Consider the following 27,735-nt stretch of genomic DNA (forward strand, 5'->3'; position numbering starts at 1 on the left):
AGATGGATCATATACTGCAGATTTTAGTGCTGTATGAATTCATGTAAAAATGATTTTCCCTCTCTGGCTAGATTTGTCCTGACTGCAATGTTAGGACAAATTGTTAGGGTAATTTAACAAAATTTAAATTTTGTTAAAATTTAAAAAAACCTTTACAAAACTCTTTAAAAAACCTTAACAAAATTTTAGGGTAATGCTTTCTTTGTTTCCCTATCCTACAGAACTTTGAATGAATGAATGAATGGGTAAATGGATAAATGAACAGACAATATGCAAATATAGAAAGTAATTCATGTTAGTTTTTAATTGAAAAATAATAAAGTAAAGCAGGAAGAAGACTCTTGTATACCTCCATCCATTAATAACCATTGTTACCATTTTGATTTTTCTCTATTGCTTTTCTGTAGTTTTGTCTTCTTACAATGGGTCGTGGGCATTCTTTAAGGGTAGCTGAGGTATCTAGAAAACGTGAGCATGTGACTGGCTAAATGAGAAGATTGTTTATAATGAGTGGGACCCAGCACTACGCCAGTGTAGCCTCATTGTCCTGGCTTCATGCATGTTGGTAGGCATGGCTGTCCCTTCTTCCGTCCCAGGCCTCTAAGGGGGTGGGCTCCAGGCATGGGGAAGGTGTGGTTATGGAGTAGATGAAATTATCACCATTGCATCTTTGGTCCTCTCTATTGCATCTTTGTTTCTTTCTTCCCATGTTTTGTATGGGACTTTCTCAGAGTCTCCACCTCTCAGAAGAAGATAATTTGGCTAAAGAATTTGATCTTGGAAAATTTTTCCAAAAGGTTCTTGGTAGTTCTGGGCATCATGTGAAAAAAAAAAAAAAACCCAACTGGACTCTTTCTTTTCTATTTTTTTTTTACCACACCATGTAGCTTGTGGGATCTACAGGTCCTGAACCCATGCCCTTAGCAGTGAAGGCATGGAATCCTAGCCACTGGACCACCAGGGAATTCCCTAAACTCTTTCTTTAATGCTCAAAAGTTATTTAATAGGAAAGGGATTTTAAAGATCTAGAATATAAGGACTGTTTGTGTTCATATTAGGTTCTTAAAAACTGGAAGCAAAAATAAAAATCAAAGACAAAAACAACTTAATGTTTTGGTCTTCTTTGGATTCTTCCAGTGCCTTGCAGTCCTTGCTAGTTTGAAAATTGCTCCCACTTCATTTACATAGAGCTTTCAAGTGTATTTGATTTATTATCTGACATATTTAGAATCATTGAATTTTAAGACTGGAAGGGGGCTGCATTGTTATTAACATTCCTGTTATCTTCCAGATAATACATGAAAAGAAAGCCTGAAAATAAAAACATATGACATGGCTTCTGCTGGCTGAGTACTCTTCCACAAGAAATAAATATGTCCTTATTGATAGGTATTTTGTTACCATAGAAATGGCCTTAGCTGGTAATTTTGCCCTGGAGGGTTTTGATTTTAAAAGATGGGTACATTGGCTAGGAAGCCCTCAGGAAGAACAGGAAGCCCTTCAGTTCAGTTCAGTTCAGTCACTCAGTCATGTCCAACTCTGTGACTCCATGGGCTGTCGCAAGCCAGGCCTCCCTGTCCATCACCAACTCCCGGAGCTTGCTCAAACTTATGTGTGTTGTGTCAGTAATGCCATCCAACCATCTCATCCTCTATCATTCCCTTCTCCTCCTGCCTTCCATATTTCCCAGCATCAGGGTCTTTTCAGATGAGTCAGTTCTTCACATCAGTGGCCAAAGTATTGGAGTTTCAGCCTCAGTCCTTCCAATGAATATTCAGGACTGATTTCCATTAGGATGGACTGGTTTGATCTCTTTTCAGTCCAAGGGACTCTCAAGAATCTTCTCCAACACCACAGTTCAAAAGCATCAATTCTTTGGTGTTCAGCTTTCTTTATAGTCCAACTCTCACATCCATACATGACTACTGGAAAAACCATAGTTTTGACTAGATGGACCTTTGTTGGCAAAGTAATGTCTCTGCTATTTAGTATGCTGTCTAGGTTGGTCATAGCTTTTCTTCCAAGGAGCAAACATCTTTTGATTTCATGGCTGCAGTCACCATCTGCACTGATTTTGGAGCCCCCCAAAATAAAGTTTCTCACTGTTTCTATTGTTTCCCCATCTGTTTGCCATGAAGTGATGGGACCGGATGTCATGATCTTAGTTTTCTGAATGTTGAGTTTTAAGCCAACTTTTTCACTCTCCTCTTTCACCTTCATCAAGAGGCTCTTTAGTTCCTTTTTGCTTTCTGCCCTAAGGGTGGTGTCATCTTTGTATGTGAGGTTATTGATATTTCTCCCGGCAATCTTGATTCCAGCTTGTGCTTTATCTAGCCAGGCATTTCTCATGATGTACTCTGCATATAAGTTAAATAACCAGGGTGATAATATACAGCCTTGACGTAGTACTCCTCTCTTGATTTGGAACCAGTCTGTTGTTCCATGTCCAGTTCTAACCGTTGCTTCTTGACCTGCATACAGATTTCTCAGGAGGGGCAGGTCAGGTGGTCTGGTTTTTCCATTTCTTTCAGAATTTTCCACAGTTTGTTGTGATCCACACAGTCCGAGGATTTGGCGTAGTCGATAAAGCAAAAGTAGATGCTTGTCTGGAACTCTCTTGCTTTTTCAATGATCCAGCAGATGTTGGCAATTTGATATCTGGTTCCTCTGCCTTTTCTAAAACCAGCTTGAACATCTGGAAGTTCACAGTTCACGTACTGTTGAAGCCTGGCTTGGAGAATTTTGAGCGTTACTTTGCTAGCATGTGAGAGGCCCTTAATTGTTACCATTAAATGAGGCCCTTAATTGTTATCATTGACTGGGAGAAGAAGGGGGGACCTCTAGGGTCTTGGTTCCCAGAGCCTTTGTTCTCAGAGATCTCACCTCCAAAGAAAGAGATGCTTATTTAATAAAGGAAGGTTGAGCAAGCTGGCCCTGTGTCTCTGTAGGACAGAAAGAGGGTCAGGCATACAGACTAGTTGGTTCCAATTGTGGCCCATATGACTTACATATGTTCTTGACAGGCAGCATGGAAACACCTGCTGGTCGGAAGGGCCAGGGTGTGAGCTGGCTCTCGTCCCTGGGGTGGCATGCCATGGGGTGAGTGTGGCCCCTCCAGACATAATACCATTGCTCAGCCTTCCAGCTGGAGTGGACTGATCATAGTGATGTCAGTAATCAGCCATGGCAGCTCCAGGCTTTCTGGTCCCAGAGCAAGTGGCAGACCGGATGGTGTGGCCATGGGGGCTTCGGAGACCCTGAGCAAGGCAGACCTCCTGTTGTCCACTCTCTGTGGCTGCCCCTGGGCTCAGGCTTACTCTCTTGTTGCCCGGGTTGAGGGCTGTTGCAGCAAAGAGTCCTGCTCATTGCACTTGTTGGCTCCTCATCCCACCCACTGCATGTTCCTTGCCTAGAAAACTTGTCCATCTGGACCCAGTGCAGGTCCCAGTGCCTCAGTAGAGTCAGCCCTAGCTCCCCGGAATGAGTGGCGGCTTCCTCCTCTGTGTTCTGTAGCTATTTTATCTTTATAATGACTACACTGCCAGGCATTGTTATGCTCCATCTGCTGATATTTCTGGCTCCCTCTACACTGGCCAGACCATGGGCTTCTGAGAGTAAGGGCAGAGGATTACACGTGTCTGTTTCTTAGCACAAAGGCAGACATGCAGCAAGTGCTCCATATGTGGTAACTGTGCACACAGGGAATGAACTTCTTCATTGGTGTCCTTGGTTTCATTGACTCTTTCTTTTTTTTTTCTTTTTTTTTTTCATTGACTCTTTCCAACCTGTCCCGCACTTAGCCCAGCACCTTCAGAAAGCACCACTGTGATGGGAGCCACCTCCAAGTTCACCCTCAGTGGTTCCTCAGTGCCTGGAGATTAGGTGTGGACATCTCATCAGGCACAAGGTCCCTGAGCCTCAGCCCCAGCTTCCTTGCAGCTTCAGCCTTGCTTTGTCTCTGTGGGTGCCCCAGGCGGATTATGGAAACCCCCACCCCCAGAAGGCAACAGGATGGTTAGATATTTGTGGAGTACACAGATCCCCAAGAGTTAGAGCTGAACAGCTATCACAAGACTCAAACACATTGACCTTGGTATAAGGATGGTTATCTTATCTCTGGATGCTATCTTTTTATATGACGTAAGTATATCATCTACCTGTCCAAGTGTTCAGATGAGCAAGTTCTCAAGCATGGAGCCTGGCTAAGGTGCTTTGGTATTCTTTCTCTAAGTCACCTGAGCCTACCAGGCCTCTGTTTGGCAGTGCTGAGGGTGAGAGACTGGCTTCCATCCATCACAGAGTTGTAGAAATGTTCGTTAGGTGAGAGGAAAATGAGCCCGTCTCCAGGATTATTAGTCCACGGTTCAGGATTGATTGGACCCAACAGCCTTTGGGAGTATGGGTCCCATGGGGGGTCTTCAGTCAGTGTGGGAAGATTGTTCTACTCTTGCGGTGAGCCCCAGTTAGTTATAGCAGTGGCTGTACCTGGGACAGGGAACACTGCTCCCATTCTCTGTGGAAGCTTTGCCAGTGATCACAGAGGGAAATTGTGGCTGGGGAGTGTGGGTCTAATTGGCAGGCTCGTTTGCGCTTTAGCATAGGGGGAACATCACTTCAGAAGTTGCAGATTTCAAAGAAACTCTCTCAGATTCTGATGGTGACATCATTGCTTTGAAGTGGACTAAAGACCTTGACCAGATTTGTTTCTGGGGTGTTGGTGGGAGCATCTGCTATGTATGTGGTCCAAGGGCCAAAGCCTCGGGATGCAGAGGAGGGCAGGCAGGACGACTGCTAGGATGTGCTCAGGGATACAGTGAGGGAGCTTTTATTGCTAACTTTCCCAGATGCTCTTTCCAAGAGAAGAGGCTGAATGGCAGGGCTGGGAGGAGCTGTGACAGGTCTTGCTGTGCAGCTAATGAAAATTTCATGCGAAGTCTGCGGCCGTGGCTTCCCAGAGAGATGGCCGGTGCCAAAGCCACCAGGTCTTCTGTGTAGTGGCTTGATGTCAGTGTTGGACACTCCACTTTGAAGCGAGCCTCAGAGAGTGTGGTGGCAGACAGGTGTGCTGGCAGTGTCTGGTCCAGAGCCCACAAAGTGCTCCTCAGTGGGGCTTGCTCCTGAGGCTGCTGTCACCAGAGCTGCTGGCCATGGTTCTGAAGCCTGGGCAGCCATGTGGGGTAGGGAGGGGTCAGGACGTCTGGGTGTCCCAGCTACTTTCCCAGAGCCAGGCACAGGACAAATGGACTTGCTGTCTAGTTGCACAAAGACCCCGTGGGGCAGGTGTTTACATTTCCCCTTTCATAGATGGGAAAGCTGAGGCTCAGATGCATGAAGGATCAGTGCAGTGGTAGAGTCTCTTGGGAGGCCTTTGGGCTGTGTGTCAAATCCCTTGCCATTTCCTGCAACCATCGTGTTCCATCTCCAGTAGGGAGCGAGCCCTGTGTTTCCTCCCAGGTGCTCCAGTCTTCACATACCTCACTGGTCCTCTGTTCACTTGGTGCATTTCACACAGTGTGTGGAGCTCTGCCATGCCGGCTGTCAGAGAAGGCCCCCGGCATCCCTAGGAGCAACTCATTCAGTGACCCTGACCACTGCACAGTGCTTGGTGGAGAAAACCAGGATCTGTTTGTCTGTTTGGAACCTCATTGATCTAGGAACAGTTCAGCGTCTCCCGCCCACTCCACCTCCCTGGACCTGCGAGGAGACCCCAACCATCTCTGCTCATTCTCACCTCACCCATCCCTCTATCCTCTCATGGGGTATCCCCCCTTGACTGGGACCCAGGTCTAAGCCCCAAGACTGGAGCACATTCTTTGTTCTTCTGTTCTCCAGCCATGCTGGAGTCTCCCAATGTGACGTACTAATGTAAATATTGTTACCAGAGTGGATTGCCATTTCCTTCTCCAGAGGATCTTCCTAACCAGGGATCCAAACAGGGTCTCCTGCGTTGCAGGCAGATTATTTACTGTCTGAGCCACCAGGGAAGCCCCTAATGTAAATATTGTTACTATTATTTATTTGTCCAGTTTGAAAAAGAAATCTTCAGAGCTGGGCAAAACTGAGCTCAAATCCTCCTGCTTCTTACTAGCTGTGTAAACTTACAGTAATGTGATGTCTCTGAGCTCCAGTTTTCCCAGGTAGGTCATCAGGGTGCTGATTGTGCCTCCCTCACACAGCTACTGTATGAATTCCGTGAGCTAAAACACAGTCGGCTTGGCACAGTGCCTGGCCCATGTTGAGCACTCAGAAACTGGTAGCTGCTATTATTCTTAGATGATTAATGTTAAATGTTACTATTACTTTGATGTTTTGATTGGATTTCAACTTCAGCTTGTCTCAGATTCTGAATCTTGCATCAGACATCTGCCAGCTGTGGCAAGCCAAGTCATGAAGTTCGTTTGTTCCCTGGGGTGACTCAGGGGCATTAGCAGCCGTGGAGCTACGCTGTCAGGCAGAGGTCCACCAGCCCTCCTTGGTTGCTCCCTCCAAGGTCTTCTGCCATCATCTTTGCTGGTGCCAGGTTCCTGTTACCGCCCCAGTTGAAGTCACACTAAAGGAGTTGCCCATCTCACCATCCTCTGAAACTTCCAGGACACAGAGCCTGTGTTCTGAATCAAAGGGAGATTAACTGGGGATCTGCAGCTGACATAAAAGAAGCCACAGAGGTTGAGTGATTCTTTCTTCATAGGAGGTGGTCACTGAGTACCTGGTTTGGAACGGGCACCGTGCTGGCCCTAGGTGTGGAGGGGAAGACACCCCACCCTGGCCCTGGGGACTGGCAGGCGTGTAGTCGAGTGGCCAGAGAGTGGTCAGCCGCTGCAGAGTGGTGACATCAGGGCTCTGCTAGGGGCTGCCCAGGGGCTGTGGACCACACAGCAGACACATCTCTGGCATGGGGGGACTGGGAACAGGGAGGTGGCCATTGAGGACCATCGTCTAATCCAAACCGGGAGTTGATAGAGCAGTGAATATTAGTCAGAGAAGGGAGAGGAAGGGGGTTTCAGGCACAGAGGATGCAGCGTGTGTAGAATTTTGGAGCTTGGCTGTTGCAGCCCTGAGAAGTAGCTCATGTGGGGCTGGAGTGAAGCGTGTGGGCAGGGGTGTGGCCTCAGGGGGACTAGAGGACTCAGCAGGGGCTGTGCCTCACAGGGTCCTGGGAGCTGCTCGTGAGCTTGGTCTTGGCCGGGGGGCTGTTGGGGAAACTGGAGTATTTGATACCCGGGCACGGTGAGGGCTGACGCCCCTTCAGAGGATCCTCATAGGAGCAGCAAAGTGGATAGCCTGAGCAGCGTATAGGGAGAGTAGGCTGGCTAGGCACGTGGGGGTGACCCCAGGAGAAGCTGGGGGCCCAGCTGAGGCAGAGGCTGTGTGGGTGACAGTTCATACCCACTGTTTTATACTCTGGAAGGCAGCATCTGGATGTTGATTGAGGCCTGCTGGCCTTGGTGGGGGGGTGGGGGTTGGGGAGGTGGCGGTGGGGAGGGGGCGGTGGTGGCTGGAGTGGCATTCTCAGAAAGATGGTGGGACCTGATTAATTTGGAGTTCGTGCTGCTCAGACAGGACTGGGCCTTGGGCCAGTACGATTTGTATTTTCTGTAAAGGAGAGGTTTATATGCTCCAAGATGGCAAGGGCCTTACTTGGTGTTTCAGTGAAGTGACCCTTCTCTGGGTTTCTCTGACTGTTTTCTACATGTAAATTAATGATTATGCAGAAATTTTACCTGTTCAGAGAGGCCTAGTCCACTTAAGAGAATATAGTGAGTCATAATTGAAACTTAAATTTACTTAGAATTAGATGATGTGTAATTGATAACAGTGGTTCAAAACATCTCTCACTGGTTCACTGGTTGCACAGACAGCTCTGTGGTGTAAGTATTATCTTTTTTTTTTTTTTTAATAGACAGGGTCACTAAATCTTAGAGAATGGGAGCCTGACCTTTAAACAGAGACGTGCCTGTAAGTCATGTTTTCACATTTCATTGCATTTTTTTCTAAGCCACTCTTCATCTGTAAGACTAATAAAATTGCATGCATTGAAAATATTTCATAATTATTGTTCCCAAGGGCAATTGGTCTCCCTTCATTTGGGCCTATATGGTATGATTCAAATGCACAAGAGCCACATAACTGAAATTTTAAGCATATCATTATTTCTATAAGCCTATTTCAGTGTTTTTGAGACATCTCAATATTATAAACCTCTGGAGATAGACACAAAAGTGTACATTTTAATTTATTGAGTCATTCTTTGTGCCTGATGATATCCCAGTCGCTGCCACGTTATTGCAAATTGTTGTGACCCATCCTCCAAGGTAGGTGCAGCAGTCTTGTTTTGTGGATCAGGGGGCTGCAACTCAGAAGCTGAGGGGCTTGTGCCAGGCCAGCTGGTGGGTGAGTGTTCGAGGCAGGATCTGAGCTTGTCTGCTTCACAGCCTGTCCTGTTCATAGTGTTTCTATTGTCTTTGAATCATAATCCTTCTGTTTCTCTCCTGTTTGGACATTCAGAAGCCCACTCCTGGCTCGCTCAGGTGTTTTGATCATTTTGCTATTGAGGTCAAGGGAATGGGTAGCTTTGAGTCTGGGAAGACACCCCTTGTCTTGGTCAGAGTACAAATGCAAAATCATAGACCTATTGTATTCCCAGAAGAGAAAGTTAGGTGTAGGGCACCCTTTCTGGAACAGATCTCACTCTTTGAGAAAAGCTGCAATCAGCAGTCACTCCTCCAGAACCCAGCTTGGATGGACAGACAAGGACAGGCAGACAGCTGTGAGGAAGGGGGATTTCTTTGTGGTGGTATAATCCCTTAATCACCTGGAGGGACCACGACAGTGCTATTCATTTCACAACCCAGGACCATAAACTCATGTCCTTCTCAGGTTTTAGACCCCTTGAAGTTATTTTGGAGCTGCAAGGTGAAATAATTGCTTTGCAGAAATGTAGAAGGTCTTTTATTCTTGTTCTCTGATGTCATCTCAGGACTTTCATTGAATTTCACCCTTTGGACCAGTGTCACAGCAAATTAGTCGTTTAAAATTCTCAAAGATAATAATTATGCCTGAATATTTGGATTTAATCACGATTTTGCTAGCTGTTCTATAGTAACGACACAGATCACCAGAGGGCCCTCAGATTTCCCCACACTTCACTTATTCCACCAAGAACCTAACGTTCTTTTCATGAACTTAGTGAATGAGGGAGGGGACCTTTTAAAGGGAGTGATGGTCGGTAACTTAAAGGAAAATGTCTGCCTGTGACCTTTCTAATGTTATAATTTGAAAATTTGATGCAATTATCAAAAATGTTTACATTCCTTCCTATTGTTTGATGTGATTCTTTTTTTTTTTTTTTTCCTCATTCATAATGCTTTCGTACTCAGGAAGTTGAGGTAGGTTTTTGACTTTTCCACTGTGTATTAGACATAGCATCAAAATAGTTGCCAAATAAAATGTAAATATCACTCTCAATCCTAAATCTCAGTGGTAAATATTTGTTTTAGTTCAGTGAACCAGCACCACACACATTTATTTTTCATGGGTATATCCAGGGGATGCAATTTATCAAATGCATATAAACAGTCCATTTACTGCTTTATCTTTTCTCATTAGTTACAGTACGAGTATGATTGTCAGTTATTATCTGTGTTTTACTGGTGGGTTATTTATTGAAAGAGCAGAGCAACTGACATTGTTATTTTCTAAATCACTTTGTCTGAGGCCTGCAGGACTTTATACCAAATGTCAGACCAATTTATCAAAGAATTACTCTATTCAGGAAGCAAGTGATTTAGAGTGTATAAACATACACCCACCTGTCCTTATGTGCACATCAGGAGCGGTTATGCGCATTTCAGAGGAACATGGAGATGTTAAAGCTGAATCAGCTTACTTCAGTTGACTCCAGTAGAGCCAGGACTTACTGTGTACTGTTTTTCCCTGGGGGAATGTGCAGGTAAAATCCAAACCTGCTCAGAATTAGCCCGGCCCAGGTGTGTGGGTGTGATTTGTGCCCATGCAGATGTGTTATCGGTCCAGGTCCCAGTCCCTAGTGTACAGGGTTCTCATGAGTGGGATCTGTGGAGTGACGGGGCAGGGGGCCTCGAGTCACTGCCCAAGCTGGGCTGGGTGGTTGAATGCTTCATGCAGAAGGATTCCTACTGGGGTTCTTCACCAGGGTGGGAAGGGCAGGCCCGATGGAGAGAAGACTGACAGCACAGTGCTTACCCAGACGTGTTACCGGAAATCGAGGTGAGGGGGTGTATGAGAAGCCAACTTCTTTCTCAATAGGTGGAATGTTTTGTATTTCCCAATAGCATCACGAGTAGGGATTTTTACTGCACACAAATTAAAATTACAGGCAAGTTTCACTTATATAGTGTCATTTGGGGCTTCCCAGGTGGCTCAGATGGTAAAGAATCTGCCTGCAATGCGGGAGACCTGCGCTAGATCCCTGGGTCAGGAAGATCCCCTGGAGAAGGGAATGGCTACCCACTCCAGTATTCTTGCCTAGAGAATTCCACAAAGGAGCCTAGTGGGCTACAGTCCAGGGGGTCGCAAAGAGTTGGACACGAATGAGTGACCAACACTTTCAATACAGTGTCACCTGGAAGTCTCACATTTCCAGTGATTTCTATGATCATTTCAGAGACACTTTCCCCACCTGCCAGCCAGCCCTCCTTCTTATTCTCCCCAGTCAAGTAGTATAAAAAGATACTTTTTCACACTGAATTCTTTGGAAAGCAGTTTGCCTATAGCCCCTTAACTGACATCTTTATAAAAGTATGGGGTTCGATAAAGTGGGATTAACCTCCCTCTCGGATCTATAAACCTGACTGTAGTCCACTTTGCCCTGCAGGGCAGTGCTTTTCTCTTTTGTTTTTATCTACAGGGGGTCTTCAGATGACCTCAAAGAGGCTGCCTGCTCTCGCTTAGACTTACTTTCTTCTGTACATGTGTACATGTCTCCATGGCTCACTCCTGGTCGAGACAAATGAGGCACCCACTTATTTTCTAGGCTGGTAATTTGTATTATCTCAGGTAATCTTCAGATGAAACTACAGTATTCAAACAATTTAGCTAAAATATGTATAAAAGAGAAATGATCTGTCCCGTGAGAGCCGAGTATATTTGATCTGTGGTAGCTAAAGCTGTAAAGTATATCATACATGCCATCATCATCTTCGTAAGTGGGAGTAAAGCAGTTGGATTGCAGAAGTGGTTTCCATTTGATTGTGCCACTCTCTTCCTCAGAGTTGCTTTAACATTCTTTGGAGCTGACATAAGCACCTCTGGAAAGGCAAACCCCTGGGGAATATCTGAACTAAATTGCATCAGCCATTTGGGGGCGGTGGGACAGTGGAAGAAAAATTCAGTTTCCCGATCACAGTTGGTTAAAATGAGAGACTTTCCAATCAGTTATGATGTCTATGATAAAGAGACTTAATCACTAAAATTATGGGAGGATATTTTTTGCATCATTTCCTGGTAGGGAGGCTTAAACGTTTTCTTGGAAGATGCATTATACAGCAGAATGTTCTTTGGTGTGTGTGTGTGTGTGTGTGTGTGTGTATGTTATTAACATATACTGATATGTATTATATCCTTGAGTGTGCTAAGTCGCTTCAGTTGTGTCTGACTCTTTGCGACTCTATGGACCATATGGTGCCAGACTCCTCTGTCCATGGGATTCTCCAGGCAGGAATACTGGAGTGGGTTGCCATTTCCTCCTCCAGGGGATCTTTTCAATCTAGGGATCTAACCAGCATCTTTTACATCTCCTGCATTAGCAGGCAGAGCTCTTTACTACTTGTGCCACCTGGGAATTAATATCTATTATATATGATAATATAAAATATATGTTACATATATATATATATATTTAAAAGATTTCATTTTCCATAAATGCTTATTAAAACAGGGTATCTCTAAAGTAGTTGAAAGCCTAGAGTTGAATTTCTTTGTACCAGCTACTGGGTGCCAATAGTGTCTTAGGATCCAGTATTAGGTTTGTGGGATATCGAATGTTAATAAAATGAATATGATTTTATCTCTGTTGATCAGCTGTGGAGGATTTTAAAAAATAACTGGGGCCATGGTCATTCCATGACTCTTCCTCCACAGTCCACCACCCCTTTCTTCATTTTTCTAGATACTATCATTTGTCACTTTCTTGCTGGGATTTGTATGCCAACTTGTGATTTTTTTTTTTTTTTTCTTTTTACTATGACCGTATGCTCCCCTGCAATGTTTCATGATTTTGGACATGAGTCAGCAGGCTCAAATTTGAGACTTTTCAAGTTTACAGGATCTTCTGGGTTGTAACAGTCCCTAAAAATTTGGGTGATTTTCTTTTTTTTCTTTTTTTCTTTTTTAACTTTACAATATTGTATTGGTTTTGTCATATATCATTTTTGAAGTGGTATCATGAAATGGAATCAGTTCTTCCTCATATGATGAGAATTTAGAAGGAGGCTTTTCTCTTCCCTGTCCAGCAGAGGTCTGACTTAATTATCCTGTGCAGGGTAGAGCATAAAATACACATGTATGGTAACACTTCCACCCTTCACTCTTCAGCTTGTAGAATGCACTATTAGGAGTTAATCAATTTAGTAAATGACTGTATCCAGGTATGTATCTTTCTATTTAGATTGTCTGTTTTAAAAATTAACTGATGCTGAGGTCCTTCCAAGTCATTTTTAAAGGCTTTATCACTAGATGATCAAATTACCAGTTAAGAGGCCAACTCAGATGGATATGGCTCTCCTGGCAAGTGCGACTGAGTCCCTCCACCATGCCTTCCACTACAGTCTGAGTTTTAACAGGCCACATCTTTATTGGTCAGAAGGAAGGTCAGAGACAAGGGCTCCCGAGGCCCTAGACTTTTCTGCTCTGTGGACCAAATTCTGGGGGCCATGCAGCAGGAACACATTTGGTTACAGGGCAGTACTGGGGTGATGTTGGGGCTGTCACACTGCTTCCCATGTTGGGATTTGTCATAGTGAGAAAATAGATGCTGGGTGTTGTCAACAACACAGCAAGTCCTGGTTCTGTTTAAGGATAACCTAAAATGTTTAAGGATAACCTAAAATGTATGTTCACCCCACTCCAGTACTCTTGCCTGGAAAATCCCATGGATGAAGGAGCATGGTAGGCTGCAGTCCATGGGGTCGCTAGGAGTCGGACACGACTGAGCGACTTCACTTTGACTTTTCACTTTCATGCATTGGAGGAGAAAATGGCAACCCACTCCAGTGTTCTTGCCTGGAGAATTCCAGGGACAGAGGAGCCTGGTGGGCTGCCGTCTATGGGGTCGCACAGAGTCGGACACGACTGAAGTGACTTAGCAGCAGCAGCAGCAGCAAAATGTATGTTACATTTACAAAATTCAGACAGAAAATAAGATAAAGGAAAAGCTGGGCTGGTGCCCCTGGTCTTAGGCCCTGAAGAAATGACCATCCAGCTGTCCTTTGTCCCTTGGGCATACTGACTGTTAAGTGAGGCCCCAGGATGAGGTGAAGCCCTAGAAGGGCATTCTTTTCGACTTTTCCATGTGGATTTAGATGCTCTTTCACCAACGTTCCCCTAGCAGAAGAGTGTATTGATTAGTACAGCCCCAGGGGCTTGGACAGGTCATGTCTGCAGACCTAGCTGGTACAGAGTGGAAGGCTGATCCATGAGCTCTGGGCTTATATGTCTGGACTTCGCTATGGCCAGGCCCAGTAGGGACTCCCATCCCCTGTGCTCATCGACCAACCCCCAAGTGGGCTCTGGTGCCTGTCTCTCAGCTGGAGCCAAAGGGGTCACACCCAAGGTTGTCTGCACTGCTGGCTCATTGGGGTCTGCTTTGGCCATCTGCTTTCCTAAGGCAGGGTGAAAGCAATCAGAGGCAGGGAGTCATCTCCTTCTCCACTTTGCCTTGCTGGGCGAGAGGCTGTTAGAGAGACTCGTTCTGCATAATGAGCTCTGACTCAAGGTGTACTTTCACATTTGGGCAGCAGTTAGGCAGTATTATTACATGTGTGATGAGTTTTAAATATTCTCATGCAGATAGCCACTTGTAGAAGTTTCATCGTGAAATCTCTGACTTTCCCCAAGAAACATGTAGAAATGGCAATTATAGTTAGCTTGGAAAAGTGACAAGGTCCAGTAGAATGCTTCATATTCCATCCAAGTTATAACATATGTTGAAATCCTTAGGAAATATTCAGTTCCTGAGACTGGCTCAAACCTTACTTGGACATCAAAGAGAATGTGACATGTGAAGTTAAAGCAGGACTGTCTTTGGCTCCAGTCCTTCCCTGTCGGACTCACAGCCTAAGCTTCTAAGGACTTCCATGTATTAAAGGAGCATGTTCAAGTGGAAAATAGTTCACGTGATTTCAGACTGTAATTAGGTGATGCCATCCTTATCAGAGGGCACTTATGGACCACAGCTGGAAGGATGGAGATTTTGTTATTTTTTTCTCCAATAGTGAGGATAAGTTCATCTTAGGTTATCTCTTTTCTTGCCCTTGTCAATAGCAGAATGTCTGCTGCTGCTGCTAAGTCGCTTCAGTTGTGGCTGACTGTGCAACCCCATAGACCAGCAGCCCACCAGGCTCCTCTGTCCCTGGGATTCTCCAGGCAAGAACACTGGAGTGGGTTGCCATTTCCTTCTCCAATGTGTGAAAGTGAAAAGTGAAAGTGAAGTTGCTCAGTCATGTCTGACTCTTATCGACCCCATGGACCGCAGCCCACCAGGCTCCTCCATCCGTGGGATTTTCCAGGCAAGAGTACTGGAGTGGGGTGACATTGCCTTCTCTGCAGAATGTTTGAGTCACTTGCTTATGTTCACTTGCTAAGAGTAGATTGGCCATCCAACCTGAGAAATAAGGTGGTAAATTTCCCACTGATCATCCAGCCCTTAGCTGAGAACCATTAACTTTGGCTGCCGAGTTTCAAACCACATAATTCAAGAGATGAGGATTGTATTTAAAATAATAAATGGAGAGAGATGTGACAGAGGGATTATTTTAAACTTTCTCAGTGCTATTTCATGGTGTAGACCTCAGAGATTTCCTAACCAGCTGAGTTGAGAAGGCCAGTTATGGCATAAAATTAAAGCCAGAGCAAATTGGACCAATTCCTTGGAGTTAAACATGATTTAATGCTGAATCCCCAGGATCCAGAGGAACCTGTTCATGTTTATTCATGCCCTGGAAAATGGAATCACCACCCAAGAAGCAATGTTCTGATTTTACTCTAAATCCAGTTTCCTAAAATCTATTTAAGGGCTTAGGTGAACTCAACAAGGATCTAATAAAGCCAGGTAATTGAATGACACTGAGACCAATAAAATGCAAAGAGATGGTATGGGAGATAAATGGTCACAGGAGAGAGCATGGACCATAGTTGAAACTAATTGTGTACTTTGGTGTAAATGAGGTTTTCTAGAAGAGAAATCCAGGCCTCATTTTGGACAGCTTTATGAAACTGCAGCATGCAGAGTGCCAGCCAAAAACACGTCCCACAAATTGTTTGAATATACTCTGGAGGAAATTAACTGAATGGGGGCACATGCCCTAAAATTGATGTGGGGAAGTTGTCCATGGGCAGGGCCCCTGCATGCTGCAGACAGTTGAGTTGACCTGGCAGAGGGGGTGTGCTCATCTGCAGTGGAGTGGGTGAAGGCTGACAGAGAAGAGAAACTGTGGATAATGAAGGTTTGGAGGGGAAGGGTTATTAGAAGTGAGGAAGAGGTTAACAGGATGATGGAGCCGTGAGTGACCTAGACCCTTACAATTTCAACGTGATCAACTGTCTAGCCTTGGAGCATAAATTGAGGCAAGCTACATGCAAGAAAGACACGGTTATGAATCAACCAGATTGGCCAGCCTTTGTTTTTTATCTACACAACCAGAACAAATGGTATTAAGGTGAATATATGCCAGTGGTTAATTCTCACATTTGAATGACCCTCTGTTTTTAGTTTCGAGAAGTGCTAGAAAACTGGAACTGTGCACCAAAGTTACATGTCTCCATGTAGGAGAAATGTTGACAGTTGAATTATCAGTGGTTACAAACACAGAGGCTTAATCCCAAGTGAGAACAGCTAGGCATCACCTGCGGCATAATTGATAGCAAATACATCTTGCACTTAGAAGGTGTCTGGGTTTATCTGTCAAACCGGGAAGAGCAGTGCTGTTTCCATACTAGGCTGAAATGTATTAACTCTTCCTAGTGTATAATCCATACAGTTTGAAAGACAAGAATTTGAAAAGGCAATTGATACTTTTGATTGCACGTGAATGCCTTAGAAAAATTTCTGAACCCTTAGCGTTTTCCTTTGTGTTTTGGGAGGTGGTGGGGGGAAAGGCAGGTTTTTGTGCAGTTATATGAGAAACTTCCTGAAATCTGACTTTTGTTTTCTATTTTTTTTTTCCTTATATAGGATGATTATTTCAGAAACTGGAATCCCAACAAGCCTTTTGACCAAGGTAAAGGATGCACTATTTCTTGTTGTATATTTCATGGAAAAATGCGATCTCAGTTTTCCTTCTTTGCTTGCTAACTTCCTCTTCCCACAAAGGTCAGCTAGCTGACTTATTTTACCCACGTTGGGGGACTAAATAGATTGGGGTGATAGAAATTATTTTATCAAGTTGGTTATTTGTCTGAGATTGTCTAAGATTTAAATAATATTTTTATTGAATTGACCACTATAATCATTGGCTGGTTTTGTTAGAAAACAAACACAAAAAGAAACAAAATAGTAAAATGCTTATCAGACTAACCTGGTGGATTGTTGGGCTGAATCCAGTGATTTCATTCATGGAACTGACTGTACCTAGAGACACTGTCCAATTCACATGAGCCACAAACATGAAACTTTCTTATCTAGAAATAGGCCAATCCCAGGAAGCTTTCAAGGGCATTGATATTTCATTTGTTTAAATAACTTCTTCATGGTTTCTAAGTAGAAGCTTGTTTCACAGGTGGTTCACTGACTGCTTGGGTTTTAGCCCTCAGAGGGCTCTTTCCACTCACCCTCCAAGCACAAAGCCAGGCTCCTGAGGGCCATTGTAAATCACCACCTCTGTCCTCCTGGGAGTTATTTAAGATGCAGCGAAGGCCTGCTGTGAATCACGTCCCTGTTCCTATTGTTCCATTTGTGGCTGCCCTTAGCACAGACCTTGCTGCTGAAATGGTGTTAAGTACGTATATGCAATTAACGCTGCAACTCAGAGGGAACATGTTACCTACTAGGTCTCAAAGATTCACACTTCTGAGAACCAGCTTCATTTCTGTAGCTTGAGTATTTGATGTGATCACAGTGGTCAACTTGACACAAAGACGTCAAGGAAGGCATTGATGTGTAACGTGATAGAAGGTGCCCTTTTCTGCCCTCTCGTTTGTCGCTTTAATAGGTCACTCCATCTGGACTCTGGTTGTCTTGTAAGCAAAATTGGCATTAAAATGTCCGCAGAGACATTTAGTGTATTATGCCCTCAAGTAGTGCAACACTTTATTCATTCATACATACATGCATGCATTCATTCATTCTCAAATGTTCACTGACCTAGCACTGTGTGCACAAGCACAAAGCCAGGTCTTGGGGACAAAAACAGAAGATTTATGGTCTGTTTATTTCTGGCTCCTTCTCCAGGAGGAGCTCACAGTAAGGAGTGGGGAAATAGCTCAGTCGGCAGTTGCAGTGGGGTATGTTAAAGGCTGTGATGCAGGTGTGTGTGGGCGAGTCTATAGGTGGGAGATTTAGTGGGCGTGCACATGTGTGTTGTGGACAGGTAAGGCTTTCTTTGGAGGCCCTGTCTGGGCTGCACCATCTCAGTGGACTCCACCATCTTAGTGGACTTCAAGGGCCTCACACATCAACAGTTTAAAAAATGAAACATAAAATTTTAATTGAAGTATATTTGACTTAAAATATTGTGTTAGTTTCAGGTATACAGCAAAGTGGTTAAATTATACTTAGATATGAATATTTTTTCTGGTTCTTTTCCATTATAGGTTGTTATAAGGTTTGAATATAGTCTCCTGTGCTATACAGTAAATCCTTGTTGTTTATCTGTTTTACATATAGTGACTTGTATCTGTTAATGTCATATTCCTAATTTATCTGTCCTCCATCCTTTCCTCTTTGGTAATCACGTCTGTTTTCCATGTCTGTGAGTCTGTTTCTGTTTTGTAAATACGTTCATTTGTATTATTTTTTAGATTCCAAATATAAGTGGTATCATAGAATCTTGTCTTTTCAGTATGATAATCTCTAGGTCCATCCATGTTGCTGCAGATGGTATTATTTCCTTCTTTTTTATGGCCGAGTAGTATTCCACTGTGTACACATACCATATCTTCTTCATTCACCTATCTGTGGACACTTAGGTTGCTTCCATGTCTTGGCTATTGTAAATAGTGCTGCTGTGAACATTGGGGTGCTTGTATATTTTTAAATAAGTTTCATTTTTTTTCCAGATTTATGCCCAGAAGTGAGATTGCTGAATCGTATGACAACTTTGTTTTTATTTTTTTGAGGGAATTCCATAATGCTCTCCATAGTGGCTGTACCAGTTTACATTTTTACATTCCTGCCAATGATGTAGGCGGGTTCCCTTTTCTCCACACCCTCTCCAGCATTTGCTGTTCATAGACTTTTGATGATGGCCATTCTGACTGGTGTGAGGCAGTACCTCATTGTGCTTCTGACTTGCATTTCTCTGATAATCATCAGTGATGAGCATCTTTTCAGATTCCTCTTGTGTATGTGTGTTCGTCACTCAGTCACGTCTAACCGTTTGTGAATCTATGTACTGTAGCCTATACATTCCTCTTGGCCTTCTTGAAGTCTCTGGAGAATTGACAACTTTTATAGTGACTGAAGCATCACGATAAAGCATCAGAAGGTGTTTGTAATTTAGATGTTTTCCATCAAAAATGGTCAAAATTTCTTAAAAGGCGACACCTTCATGTTGGAAGAACACTCAGATATAGAGCAGCCTGTTCCCTGTGTGACCTGGTAAATGAGCCTTTCTGCAAACACTCATACTAGGAGTTTGCTTATGGAGCTTCACAAGTGATGGAGACTGGGCACTGGCGCTTTCCAGCCCAGAGAAGGACTTAGGTTCTAGTTCTGTAAGGATCAAATGTTAGTAAATGTCAGATTTACTCTCCCTCAAGGCCTGCAAACAGATATTAAAACTTTACCAAAGAAGGAAAAGGCATTTAAATTTTTACTAGTACACATTGGGATAGGTTATACACATATTTACATATATTTGTCAGCTGATATATGTAAATGATATATCTACATATATGATACAAGTGATAGCTTCCTTTGAACATACTATTTAAATCTGTTTAACCAAATTGCCCAGACAGGGATTTTTCTCTCTAAAGAACTTTGGCTGCTCTATGCAACATCTTCCTGCCCTGGCTCCCTCTTTTTCCAGCTCTGCAGGTTTGAAAACTGGATCTGCTGAGATAAATCCTCACAGAAAACCTCATGACTTTCTGGGTATAATTGAGGACCTTTGCTGAGAAGCCCCACTTTGTAGCTCAGGTGTAACTGCTATTGGCTATTATATCCTGAGCTGGGGTGGAGTACGGTGGGGTGGGCAGTGGGTGGTGGCAGGACTGAGAATAGCCTTCACTTAAAGTATCAGCCCCAGCAGATATCAATTACACTGAGCGCCGCTCAATAAAAATGGGAGGTTACTATATCAGTGCTGATGTGGGCTGGCAAAATATAAACCATAGGCACGGAAGGGGTCAAACACTTCATCTTCTGGAAAATAGGAGGATTGCCAAACTCCAGTGGAGATCATCAGCTGCAGAGAAAAGTCTTTTCCCTCCTACACTGAAAGAGAATCCAACGTGGTTTAGGCAGTTTTGTGGTTGGGAGGACTTTCGGTTCATGGGAATTGAATTGCTGGAAGGCATTTTAGAGGGCCTGATGACAAGGATGCTGTGGGATGGAGGTAGAAGAGGCTTCATGATGGAGGTGGGTGTGGATTGGGCTTGAAATACAGGCAGAGAAAAGAGGAAGGAAGGCCATGCATAGGAGATTCTGGTAGGGTATAGCCAGATGGGTGTACTCAAGGCAGCTTGTAAAGGACATTTCATACTGATGCTCTCCCTGCTTTCCCTGATGCTTTTAGACTTTGTTTTCTTGACACTGGGGAGCCATAGAAAGTTTTGGATCAGAGGAGTAATAGCATGAGGGCTGCTCTTTAGAGCAGGGGTCCCCAGGCTCCGGGGCGTGGTCCAGTACCTCCTATCAGATAAGTGGCAGCAGTAGATTAGAGAGAAAGTTCACAGTAGACGTAATGTGCTTGTGGTTGCTGCTGTTCAGTCGCTCAGTTTGTCCGACTCTGCGACCCCATGACCTGTAGCATGCTGGGCTCCCCTGTTCTTCACCATCTCCTTAAGTTTGCTCTGGATGTGCTTGAATCATCCCCAAACCATCCCCCTCCCTGGTCCGTGGAAAAATTGTCTTCCAGGAAACTTGTCCTTGGTGCCAAAAGGGTTGGAGACCACTGTTTTAGAGACTGTATGTAGTTGGGTGGCTCAACAGCAGTGGTTTGGAACCTAAGACCCACCTCTAAATGATGCCCCTCACACAGGACTCTAGGTAACTTCTCCATTGCCTTGGAGCCCTAGGCTTTGGTCACTGGTGGTCAGGCTTAACCATTCAGCTCTGTAGGTTGACCTCGGAGAGACCCTGAAGCTCCCATCTCAAGTATTGGTGTGAATAGTCAGCACACAGATAATACTCAAGAAATAGTTAACTTCCCTGTAATTGCTCTCCCTGCTGATGGATATTTATCGAACTTTGAACAACAGGGCTTCATAGAGTAGGCACTTACCATATAACAACTCCACGGTAGTTAGAAGAAAAGCGCCTTGCCTGGAGGACTTCTGCAAGACCGAATACATCTTCAGCATGTTATCTTTAGGAGAATCAGTAATGCTTCTGTCAGGGGAGTATAATAGCCATCACCTTCAGGCTTTTCTGAAAATTCTTTCTGAGATTTGGGTAAAGTAGTCTATCCTTTTTTGATTGTTAACGCCTAATGCCAAATCTCCTCACAGAAGGGCCAGAGAGGAGTTCAGAATTGAAGGCAATGATTATTAACTCAGGTGAGAAATTTCCCTTGTGAAGTCCACAAAGATAGAGGCCCTGCTGTGAGGTGGGAGGGGGCAGCTGGCAGAGGCAAACAGCCTCCTGCCTTCTGTGGGCAGGAGGAGTAGAGGCCCTTGGGTGGACCTCTGCAGGAGGCTGGCCGAGCCTGGAGAGCTCTGGGGCGATTCCAGAGTTCGGGGTGGCCTCTGCCGCTGTTGCCTTTTGGCACGTTCCCTCCACTGGCCCCCAGCAAACCTGCATGCACACAGTGGGTGTGGAGCAGACGTGAGGTTTATGCTTCTGAGAGTGACATCTGGTCCAGCAAGATGGCTTCCCCACGAAAACAGTCCCTGCGCCAATCCGGTGGGGACACACATATGCTCTGTTCGTCTCTTGGAGAGCTGCAGTGCTTGTTAGCAATTTAAAAGCTCTGAGAAGTCTTTTAGGAAAGAAGCCCATTTATCTTACCATTTGCTAAATTTGCCTTTGACCACATGTTTTTCTTATTATTTTTTTCACCCCACATCTATCATGTATCCAGCAAAAGTAGTCTATTCTGCGGCATATACTTCTGTAAGTGCAGTTTGGGGTCCTGGGATTTTCAGTCAGATCCTCCAAGTTCAGAACTTGACTCTGCCAGTTGTTAGCTGTGTGGTTCTAGGCAAGTTGCTTAACCTCTCTGATCCTAAGACTTTCCCATCTGGAAATGGCAACAATGAGAGCCTTGAGAGGATTGAATGAGTTAATGTGTCTGGCAGATAGTAAGTGTTCCATGAGTGTTGTTTTAGTCAGTAATGGATCTTTTCCATTCCTTCCTCCTCCTGTTTGGCTGCCTCTCCCTGTTGCTTCTCTCCCTTCCCACTCAGGTTCTCTTTCTTTTTTTTTAATTTTATTTATTTATTTTTTTAACTTTATTGTATTGGTTTTGGAATTTAGAAAGATGGTAACAATAACCCTGTATACGAGACAGGTTCTCTTTCTTTCATCGTGTATTCCCTTTGGGAAGCCTTCACAATTGTAATGCTAACTGGAGCTCCTGGGCTAGGTTAGAGCCAACCTGTCTTACACTAGGCAAGTCATTGCAGCATTGCACCCCACATCCTCATTATTGGGGCTGAAAAGGTTCAGGCTCTTCATGTTCATTCATTCATTCAACAGTTACAAGTGCTGATGTTTAGGGACCACACTAAGGAAGGTCTCTCCTGGGACACTTGGAATTACAAGTCATTAGTCATCCGTCCAAGCTCTTATACTGGCACAGAGTATGTGTGTACTGGCGTTGATGGGGCAAGGTGGGAAGCAGGGACCAGTGGGGCTGGTGGGGGTGTGAAAGTGAAAAGAGTTGGTCTAGAAAACTGAGAAATCCATACAATGTCAATCTCAAGTGTTTACATAAGTTACGTAGGTCTGTATTAGTTGGGGTGACAGTTTTTACTACCTCTTGGCCTCATTCAGTGTCTGTGGACCATGGATCAGGGCACCCCCAGTCTTAGCTGATTGGCATCCCCTTGAGTGTGATACTGAAGGTGCTGTCACAAAGATGCTCTTTTCCTATGGAATCAGGTGGCTAATGGAGAAGGTTATCCAAAGGGCCTGGAGGAGAAAGAAAAGAAATAATACATTGGACCACAATACTGTGATACAAAAATAAAAGGTATTGCTTTGAGGGAGGGGATGAAATGAATAAGAAGAGAAGTGATTTCTAACAAGAAGTTGCTGAACTTCTAGACCAGTCCTTTAAAAAAAAGAAAATTGGAGCTTATTCATAATGCTTTTGCCAAATAAAAGGTTGTAGTGGTGGTATTGGGGGATTGAGAGGCAATTTATGTGTATAACCAATACATCACTTAACTATAAAATTCTGGTTACCTGAAGATGTCCTCAAGTGTTGGAATGCAGATGAATCAAGGTTTCATCCTATAACCATAGTCTACTCAGGAAAGAGCCCACTGACTTATTTGGGTAGGAATTTCTACTTGATGAGACAAACCATTTTAGGGAAAATGGCTGAAGGGGCTTTATCGTGGGAGATTTTTTGAGACAAGTGGGTTCTTTTAATGTGGAATAGGGAAATGTTTTAGGTAAAGTGTGCAGGTGTTGGTTTAAAGGATAATGTTTTTCCTTCTGAAGTGAATACTGATTATTGTTCCTCCAGAGCATCCTGGCTGTGACTAAATCTCAGATGATTCTGGTGATTTTCAGAGCAGAATATGAACTTGTAGAAATTGATCTCCAGATAAAAATAAAGCTTCGAAAGGCAGGGACCCCTTTCACTCACGCTGTTCACTTCAATAGAATAAAAGAAGAAAAACCTTGCCCTTTGACTTCCAATCTATTATACCAAGATCCCGACAAGCTCAAATCCTCACCAAAGCCCTGCACTGTTTTCAGGCGAAAATTCTAAAACTCGAAAGGATAGAGGCCTTCCCATGTTTGAGTTGTGTTTCTGGAACTAGAGGCCCATGAACTATCACAGCAACGTGTTTTATCAGAGTTTGAAAGGGTGCCTGGGGGAGGCAAGGTTGCCTATTTCTAAACTTTAGGAGAATTTTTTTTCCCCTCTAGATTAATCTGAAGTTTTACCTGATAGGTTCAATAGAAATCTTAAATCTCCATAGCTTTCCTCTTGATGGGGAATTTAACCTCACTCCAAGAGGAGTTTCTGACTTGCATTCACAGGGCCTTAGGAATTTTTCAGGGCTTAAGGATCTTTTCATCCTATCTGATCCCTTGATTCTCAGAGGCAGCTGGTCTGGTTTGTGGGAAACATCTTCATAGTTTTTTCCAGGTTCCCTCATGTTTGGTCTGCTTGATTCCTCCCTCTCACCTTTGCCTTCGCATGTAATTTAAGAACCATTATTTCTCCTTTATAGAAATAGATACTCTTGCTCAAAATAACCACTTTCTGCCCTAGACATTCACCTCGCACTCCAGCCACATCAGCCTCTCACCTCTGGCCATCTTCTTCACTTTCTTGATTACGACGATACAATAGTTAGTATTTTTAAAAATTTAGAGTATTGATTTTTAAATTTTCTGAGTCAGTTCTGCCAGAGAAGAAGCCAAGCCCTGTTAATTCAAATATTGGTTCACTCCTGCTGTAGCTCAGCCTATCCGCTTTGAAGTTAGATCAAGTTGAAAGTTTTATCTTTCATCTCTGGCTGCCGTTGCCTGTTTGCTTATTTTAAGGAAATAAAACATCAGATGCAAGATTGAAATCGCCCTGGGGCCCCTTCTTGGTCCCTCTTTCCCATTTTCTTTTCTCTGAAGGTGACCATTTCATTTACATGCTTTTCTCTCCACATTCTTATGCTTTCATGTCATATGTGCATATCTATAAACACTGCTCTTTATTGTACAGATGTATGTTTTCTTCTCTGACATGTTTATTTCACTGAAAATTGTTTTTAAGGGTTTTTGTTTGTTGATATAGTTAATGTCTTTGTATTGTGATGTTCCATTGTACTAACAATGTACTAGCAAAAACAATGCCCAGTTGTTGAGGTAACTGGTGATAGAAGTAAAATCCGAAGCTGTCAAGAACAATATTGCATAGGAACCTGGAATGTTAGGTCTGTGAATCATAGTAAATTGAAAGTGGTTGAACAGGAGATGGCAAGAATGAGCATTGACATTTTAGGAATCAGTGAACTAAAATGGACTGGAATGGGTGAATTTAACTCAGATGACCATTATATCTACTACTGTGGGCAAGAATTCCTTAGAAGAAATGGAGTAACCCTCATAGTCAACAAAAGAGTCTGAAATGCAGTTCTTGGGTGCAATCTCAAAAACAACAGAGTGATCTCTCTTCATTTCCAAGGCAAACCATTCAGTATCACAGTAATCCAAGTCTATTCCCCAACCAGTAATGCTGAAGAAGCTGAAGTTGAATAGTTCTATGAAGACCTACAAGACCTTCTAGAGCTAACACCCAAAAAAGATGTTCTTTTCATTATATGGGACTAGAATACAAAAGTAGGAAGTCAAGAGATACCTGGAGTAACAGGCAAGTTTGGCCTTGGAGTACAGAATGAAGAAGGGCAAAGGCTAATAGTTTTGCCAAGAGAAGGCACTGGTCGTAGCAAACACCCTCTTCCAACAACACAAGAGAAGACTCTACACATGGACATCACCAGATGGTCAATACCAAATTCAGATTGATTATATTCTTTGCAGCTAAAGATGGAGAAGCTCTACAGTCAGCAAAAATCCGACTGGGCACTGACTATGGCTCAGACCATGAACTCCTTATTGCCAAATTCAGACTTAAATTGAAGAAAGTAGGGAAAACCACTAGACAATTCAGGTATGACCTAAATCAAATCCCTTATGATTATACAGTGGAAATGACAAATAGATTCAGGGGATTAGATCTAATAGAGTGCGTGGATAACTATGGACGGAGGTTCGTGACATTGTATAGGAGGCAGTGATCAAGACCATCCCCAAGAAAAAGAAATGCAGAAAGGCAAATGGTTGTCTGAGGAGGCCTTACAAATAGCTGAGAAAAGAAAAGAAGTGAAAGGCAAAGGAGAAAAGGAAAGATATACCTGCTTGAATGCAGAGTTCCAAAGAATAGCAAGGAAAGACAAGAAAGCCTTTTTAAGTGAACATTGCAAAGAAATAGACGAAAGCAATAGAATGGGAAAGACTAGAGATCTCTTCAAGAAAATTAGAGATACCAAGGGAACATTTCTTGCAAAGATGGGCACAATAAAGGACAGAAACACTATGGACCTAACAGAAGCATAAGATATTAAAAGAGGTGACAAGAATACACAGAAGAACTGTACAAAAAAGATCTTTATGACCCAGATAACCATAGTGGTGTGATCACCCAACTAGAGCTAGACGTCCTGGAACGCGGAGTCAAGTGGGCCTTAGGAAGCATCACTACGAACAAAGCTAGTGGAAGTGATAGAATTCCAGTTGAGCTATTTCAAATCCTAAAAGGTGATGCAGTGAAAGCACTGCACTGAATATGCCAGCAAATTTGGAAAACTCAGCAGTGGCCATAGGACTGGAAAAGGTCAGTTTTCATTCCAATCCCAAGGAAAGGCAATGCCAAAGAAAGTTCAAACTACTGCACAGTTGCGCTCATCTCACACGCTACCAAAATAATGCTCAAAATTCTCCAAGCCAGGTTGCAAGAGTACATGAACTGTGAACTTTCAGATGTTCAAGCTGGATTTAGAAAAGGCAGAGGAACCAGAGATCAAATTGCCAACATCCATTGGATCATCAAAAAAGCAAGAGGGAGTTCTAGAAAAACATCTACTTCTGCTTTATTGACTACAGCAAAGCCTTTGACTGTGTGGAAAACAACAAAGTGGGGAGAATTCTTAAAGAGATGGGAATACCAGACCACCTCACCTGCCTCCTGAGAAATCTGTATGCAGGTCAAGAGGCAACACTTAGAACTGGACATGGAGCAACAGACTGGTTCCAAATCTGGAAAGGAGTATGGCAAGGCTGTATATTGTTACCCTGCTTATTTAATTTACATGCAGACTTCCTCATGAGAAATTCTGTGCTGGATGAAGCACAAGCTAGAATCAAGATTGCCAGGAGAAATATCAATAACCTCAGATATGCAGATGACACCACCCTTATGGCAGAAAGCGAAGAACTAAAGAGCCTCTTGATGAAAGTGAAAGAGGAGAGTGAAAAAGTTGGCTTAAAACTCAACATTCAGAAAACTAAGATCACGACATCTGGTCCCATCACATCATGGCAAATAGATGGGAAAACAATGGAAAGAGTGAGAGATTTTATTTTTTGGGGCTCCAAAATCAGTGCAGATGGTGACTGAAGCCATGGAATTAAAAGATGCTTGCTCCCTGGAAGAAAAGCTATGACCAACCTAGATAACATATTAAAAAGCAGAGGTATTACTTTGCTGACAAAGGTCCATCTAGTTAAAGCTATGGTTTTTCCAGTAGTCATGTATGGGTGTGAGAGTTGGACTCTAAAGAATTGTTGCTTTTTTTTGTTTGTTTGTTTGTTTGTTTGTTTTTAAACTATGGCCAAGTAGTTTATTGCAAGCATGCAAGGTTTCATTAGTACCAGGAAATCAAGCAATGAGACTCATTACCTCAACAGATTAAAGCAGAAACATAAGTGAACATGTCAATAGATGTCGAAAAGCCATCTTGATAAACATTCAGCAGCTATCCTTAATAATAATTTTAGGAAGATATGTACAGGAGGAACTTTTGTAAGTAAGATAAAGTTTATAAAACATAGGCAAGTTTAGTTCAGTCGCTCAGTCATGTCTGACTCTTTGTGACCCCATGGGCTGCAGCACGCCAGGCCTCCCTGTCCATCACCAACTCCCAGAGTTTACTCAAACTCATGTCCGTTGAGTCAGTGATGCCATCCAACCATCTCATCCTCTGTCATCCCCTTCTCTTCCCACCTTCCATCTTTCCCAGCATCAGCGTCTTTTCCAATGAGTCAGTTCTTCGCATCAGGTGGCCAAAGTATGGAGTTTCAGCTTTAGCATCAGTCCTTCCAATGAATATTCAGGACTGATTTCCTTTAGGATTGACTGATTGGATCTCCTTGCAGTCCAAGGGACTCTCAAGAGTCTTCTCCAACACCACAGTTCAAAAGCA

At 43.5% G+C, this 27,735-nt stretch overlaps 1 protein-coding gene across 2 annotated transcripts in view; it reads left to right on the forward strand.

The window, feature by feature from the left end:
• SPOCK1 (SPARC (osteonectin), cwcv and kazal like domains proteoglycan 1) overlaps positions 1–27,735 on the forward strand; it is a 583,899-nt gene that overhangs the window by 222,646 nt on the left and 333,518 nt on the right. The window contains exons 3-4 of one of the 2 annotated variants that reach the window (XM_027546430.1): positions 9,378–9,386; positions 16,427–16,472. In XM_027546430.1, coding sequence (XP_027402231.1) covers positions 9,378–9,386; positions 16,427–16,472 — 55 coding nt within the window. The remainder of the gene's footprint in view (positions 1–9,377; positions 9,387–16,426; positions 16,473–27,735) is intronic. The other variant, XM_027546431.1, reaches the window with a different exon arrangement.

The sequence above is a fragment of the Bos indicus x Bos taurus genome, chromosome 7 (assembly GCF_003369695.1).
Source record: "Bos indicus x Bos taurus breed Angus x Brahman F1 hybrid chromosome 7, Bos_hybrid_MaternalHap_v2.0, whole genome shotgun sequence".
NCBI classification, from domain to species: domain Eukaryota; kingdom Metazoa; phylum Chordata; class Mammalia; order Artiodactyla; family Bovidae; genus Bos; species Bos indicus x Bos taurus.